Source organism: Anneissia japonica, unplaced genomic scaffold (genome assembly GCF_011630105.1).
Source record: "Anneissia japonica isolate Jap-2015-1 unplaced genomic scaffold, ASM1163010v1 scaffold75509_len8193_cov154, whole genome shotgun sequence".
Lineage (NCBI taxonomy): Eukaryota > Metazoa > Echinodermata > Crinoidea > Comatulida > Comatulidae > Anneissia > Anneissia japonica.
The window spans coordinates 2,220-8,200 of NW_022704333.1; the positions used below are offsets into that span (position 1 = coordinate 2,220).

Here is a 5,981-nt window from a genome sequence, read left to right on the forward strand (position 1 = left end):
ATTTATTTGTTATATATATATATATATATATATATATATATAGGCCTATATACTATACGGTATGTGTCAAATAGAAAAAAAAAAAGCAGTGCTCAAATACATATCATGATACAAAAAAAAACAATTTTTGTTAAGTTATAGAGGTGAATCTGTAAGTTCCCCCTAGCCTACCGAGATTCAAACTTAGAACCTTCTGCCTACTCTTTTGTAAATGATTGCTTGAACAGCGCTGGTTTAAGTGACATTTTTGCACTACCGACTGGACGAGTTTCATTTGCTTGATTCGCAATACAAATTGCATACTCTAGGCATAAATACACCAAGGTATGCTATATAAGTTGTACTGGCACTTCAGTATAACTATTATTGTTATCAATGAATTCAAGCCAATTTCAATATAGATACTCAAAACGTTACTCTTTTTTTTTTTTGTAATAAAATAGTTAATATATTTATCTGTCCTTTTTCCTTGCAAAATGTACACATCTCCTACCTGTAACTTGCCAAAATGCGGCTGCGAATGAAAACAACCAAGTAATTGTTGACGATGAATTCTCAAATTCGGTGTCAATATGATCCTGGAATACGCTAAATGTATTGAGCACACCAAAACCCAGCAGAAGTGACAAACATGATCCACAGAGTGCCTGACAGGCATATCTCCCGAACTCACTGTTCGTTGACATGATTACGTGATCTGAAGAAATATGAAAAGGGAATAGTGAATAGTAGGAATAGCTTACAATTATAATCAACAATTAAATGCATGCCCCAGCGATCGCTTGAAAGTATGCACACAAAAGGCGAATTGTAAATGACCCATATCATCCCGGTGACGGTGGAAGCCAAGAGTTCAGATCCATTAGTATGGTTAACCATCACAACCACTAGGTCGGTTTTATCCTTTTATCCATCCGTTACCAGACCTAATATTCAATTCATAATGGCCCCGATAACAATAAAAATTGAGAGTAAAAAGGCGTATGACATCGTAAGATGTTCGATGAACCTGAACATGGTGGTGCTCATAAAAACTACACATTCATAAACGGACTAAAATGAGATAGGATAGGAATTGCACTTTTGCAAACTGATGGTAAATTTGTAACAGAAGGTAAAAACAAAGCAAAAGTCTTATCTAAATAATTTCAGAAAATATTTACCAATGAATATATTGCAAATATCCCGGAAAAAGATCGAAGTCCATACCCAAACATGGAGGAAATTAAAATTAATTTATTAAACTTACGCAGTATTCAGTATCACAGAAAATATACCTTGCTTAAAATGTAATGTGTTTTTCATTATATTATTGTTACTATATGTTATATATTATTTAAAGAAAAAAAATTTTCGTTACACTCTTTAAAAAAAAAGTAATAAAAATGTTGATGGAAATACAAAGTAACATTACCCAATGCAAAATGCGGATTTTGCTTCATTTATTGAAACGTGTATTAGTCGCCACTTGCTTATCAAAAAAAATATAGCAAATAGCAGACTATCAGATAATTAACCACTTAGTATCATCTTACATACATTATACAACATTTCATAACGAATTATTGCACTTTTAATTGCCTTGCAACCAACCTAAACTTGGCGACCTAAAGCCTGTGAGTTCTCCGACTGGGGATGCATACCTAACACTGCTGTTTTTCCACTTCCAAATTATGCTATTTTTTGAAAAAAAGTACTCAGGTTTGCAATGCTTTATTAAACTTTTAATTTAGTATGCCTTAATAATGACCAAAATGCAATTCGTATTTTATTTGCTGTGTGTGTTGCTAAATGGTAGGAAAAAAAATTCACGATTGTTTTTATTGTCAATATACCTACATTTAATTTTATACCTGCATAATATATTTCAGTATCATGAATACATATTACACTCAGACAGATGGTTTGGTAAATCATTGATAACAAGTTATTAATAGTAAGGGTCTCAAGATGTAACTTAACTTCTAAACCATGCTTAGGCCTACATTACTGACATTATCTAGACATGAAAGATATAGCAGTAAGATATTATAATAGCATGCATCCAACCAATTATCTATAGCATTTATTGAGGGTCAACAAAGTGCCTGAACGGGGCATTGACGCCCACCCCAGCTCCACAGTTGGGGCGTAGGTGAAAAAATGTTAAAAATATATGTTTTTTTTTACGAACGCATATTTATTTCATATCCTCACAAACGAGTTGACTTTTATGTACCATATTATAATAAATAGTGTTATTATATTATTAATATAGGAAATGCATTGGAGGTAGACGACGAACTCTATACTACTACTGTACTATATTATTTGATGAAATAAGTGAATAAAGCGTACATAAAATTTAGGAATAGGGATCATAAGCAAAAAATACATAGGCCTATGTTCGTTAAAAATAGTTTCCTCAAATGCCCAGAAATGGCTCTGGAAAAATTTGTTCGAATAGTTTTTTTTAACTATTAATATATAGGCCTTAATTGCATTGAGATAGTGTAGTCGATTAAAATAAATAATATAAAACCAATAAACTGAAATGTTTTGAAAGGCTTACCCTTAGAATGATACTTGAGCCATTCCAGTTGAGTTAATCCTAGCAAAGAGTATAGAATGGCCATATTCTTCGATCTTATCTATAGATGGCGCACACAGTAAACCATTGACGTGTTCAGACAAGATTCTTTTGGCATTTGTTTAAATTATTGTTAAAAATAACGATTTATACTTTCCAATAATAAATTTCAATTTAACGAAACCATTTTTTTTTTAAATTATCTAACCACTCGGCGCGACTGTTTATGCAGTTTACAAAAGCACGAGCGAAGTCGCGTTGTTATAGCATGGTTATAGTGACATCGATCACTAATAACGCAAAAAACTTCGCTGGGCGCGTTTTTAAACTGCATAAACAGTCACGTCAAGTGGTTGGATGATGTGAAAAATAATCATTACGCTAAAGTTATATTTATTATTAAAAAGTATTGCAAGAATCGTTATTTTTAACAATAATTTGTACAAATGCCAAAAGAAACTTGTCCAAACTGATACGTCACTGAGGCCTAGTTCTGACTAGGTGGATAAACCCGGCTCAACTCACCGGGTTTATCCACCTGCTAGTCTGAACTAGGTGGCTTATCTCAAGCCGGGCTGTGTTCCTATAGTAACTAGGCCTGGCGTGCCACCGTGTTTAACTTTTCTAAGCCGGGCTTTAATCGCTGCGGGAGGACTTGCATTGACTTCCGGTAAAAAAAATGGCCAACCAGCATTAAATTACGTACGCTGTGAGCGAGCGTACGTTTCGAGCCCAATGTTTCGAAACTCATTTCCTGGTTACGGTTCGTTATGCTAATTCTCGTGCCTGGCTAATCTCGCTAGTCTGAACGCCCGGCAAATTTAAGCCGGGCTTAACCTTAAGACCAGGCTTAACATAAGCCTGGTTTATCTTCAAGTCTGAACGTAGCCTTAGTGAGGCCACTGACGCCTTGTTGGAAGGCCTGAGGCTACATTCAGACTTGGGGATAAGCCAGGCTTGAGTTAATGTTAAATATCGGTTAGTTGCTGTCGACTTTTAATGAGTAGTATGACACAGTTCCTTTTAGTACACTGCAAACTTTTATCCTCACAAACTGTACATGATTACAATCAGCTAAACTCCAGGTTTGAGATGGTAGAGAACCCTTTTAGAGTGGAATCAGCTCAGCCCTGTACTTTTCTTCTGTGTTGAATCTAACTACTGACTACTGACTACTCAATACTGACTACTACTGACTACTGATTACTCACTACTGATCACTGACTACTGACTACTGATTCCTGACTCAGTGATATGGGGGCGTTTGCCTATTATACTTTAGGTAATGGGGGTGTGTCTCAAGTAAGTCACCCCATACTTTTAGAGTTTCTGATTGGATCATAGAGAAATTCTTTCTCTATGATTTAGTAACTTGTTTACCAAAAAACTGCTAATTAAGATGTATCACAAACTTCAGAGCTTAGGCTCAAAACTGACAATCATAGATTCATAGTGTGAGAAAGGCCAAGCCCAACTGACTAGGGTAAAGTTATACAAAGTCCAGTTATATTATTAGATTATCTGTATACTCAAGTTGACCATTAAAGCTGTCAAACCAATTTAAGGCATTTATCAGGTGAAGGGTATCGATTCCAATGGTTATGCAAGTTAATAGCATTGAACCTTAATACTACATTACATTAAGCCCGGCTCAACGTTAAGCCCGGCTTAACTTTGCCGAGCGTTCAGACTAGCGGGATTAGCCAGGCGCGAGAATTAGCATAATGAACCGTAACCAGGAAATGAGATTCGAAACATTGAGCTTGAAACGTACACCCACTCACAAAACACGCAATTGAATGCTGATTGGTCATTTTTTTTTTACCTGGCGTGCCACCGTGTTTAACTTTCTAAGCCGGGCTTTAATCGTTGCAATGTCTCTGGGGGGGGGGGGTCTTGCATTGACTTCGGATGACGAAATGACCAATCAGCATTCAATACGTACGCTGTGAGCGAGCGTACGTTTCGCGAGCAATGTTTAGAAACACGTTTCCTGGTTCCGGTTCATTATTATGCAAATTCTCGCATGGCTAAACCCGCAAGTCTGAACGCCCGGCAATGTTAAGCCGGGCTTAACGTTGAGCCGGGCTTAACTCAAGCCTGGTTTATCTCCAAGTCTGAACGTAGCCGGTGGCACGCCAAGCCTAGTTACTATAGGGACACAGCCCAGCTTAAGATAAGCCACCTAGTTCAGACTGGCAGGTGGATAAACCTGGTGAGTTGGGCCGGGTTTATCCACCTAGTCTGAACTAGGCCTAAATAGTTTTAAGGATGTCTTTATTAGCTTTTTGGCTTTTATTTATTCTCTTGTGTAATTTTGTGATTTCCAAATTGATAGGACTAAATTCATTTCTTTTTTTTTTTATAGCAAACTAATAATTGATATTTTAAGGTAGACCTACTTGATAATTTGATGTTTTTTTCAGTTTTTGTTATTATATACTTTATTTGAAAACAACACCTTTAAGATCAGTGGTACTCACAACCATTGCGGTGCGTTCAAAATGGTAAAAAGCTAGTAAAATTATAATTGATACATACAGGTTATGCACAGCATAACAAAAGGTAAAAGTCTATAAAATTAAAATTTAGAATAACAAGTCGTTTTTCACCATGAAAATACGTACCACACACCACAAGGACTGACAAAAATGCAAATGATACTTAGGATAGGCCCTACTAATTTACATAAAACGACATACAAATTTTAGATTTTTAAAATCATGCTCGTCTTGTGCGGATCGTACGTAACACGCGAATTTATTACTGCAATGAAGATAAAATGTTAGTATGAATGAACGCTATTTTAAATACGGAAAAATAAGATTTTGATAGACAATTTAAAACTATTATTATTTGGAAGATTACCGTAGCCTTGTATTTGGCCCCGTTTTTAGCCAACTATTTGCTGTATCAGGACCATAAAAAGCAGAAAAAAGGTAGGAATTCAGGGGGTCGTCTTACTCTCCTCATACAACAGTAGTCGTATCGCGGGTCGTCTTATACGCGAGTGTATTATACGGTACCTCTCAAATGGTAAACGTTTAAAAAACCGACAACTAATAAATGTCCAAACTAAATGTAAGTGATGCAAGCGCACATATATTTTTTTTCTGCTGTTACCGCGGCTATATTGCTCTCTTACTGATATGTCCTTCACTCTTATTGAGCAATTATGGTTTCTTCATGCACTATCCGTTTCTCCTAGCTGAGCTATAATTTGTCTCACTTAATTGTATCCGGCTCACTCATTGAGCTCTTTTGGTCTATTCCTATGTTATTTTTCTTTCCAAACCATTCTTTTTTTTTCTCCCTGATTTATATTAATTCGTTTATCTCACTGAGATTTTCTTCTTTGAGTCTTACTGAGCTATTCTTTTCTTTTGCTTGCTTTTCTTCTGTACACTGAGCT

General features: G+C 35.9%; 1 protein-coding gene across 1 annotated transcript in view; it reads right to left on the minus strand.

Moving 5' to 3' along the window:
- LOC117104600 overlaps positions 1-2,664 on the minus strand; it is a gene marked incomplete at its 3' end in the record, with an annotated part of 3,267 nt that extends 603 nt beyond the window's left edge. The window contains exons 1-2 of the mRNA XM_033245449.1: positions 2,552-2,664; positions 494-697 (exon numbers count right to left, since the gene is read on the minus strand). Coding sequence (XP_033101340.1) covers positions 494-697; positions 2,552-2,615 — 268 coding nt within the window. The remainder of the gene's footprint in view (positions 1-493; positions 698-2,551) is intronic.
- Positions 2,665-5,981: the final 3,317 nt, after the last annotated feature.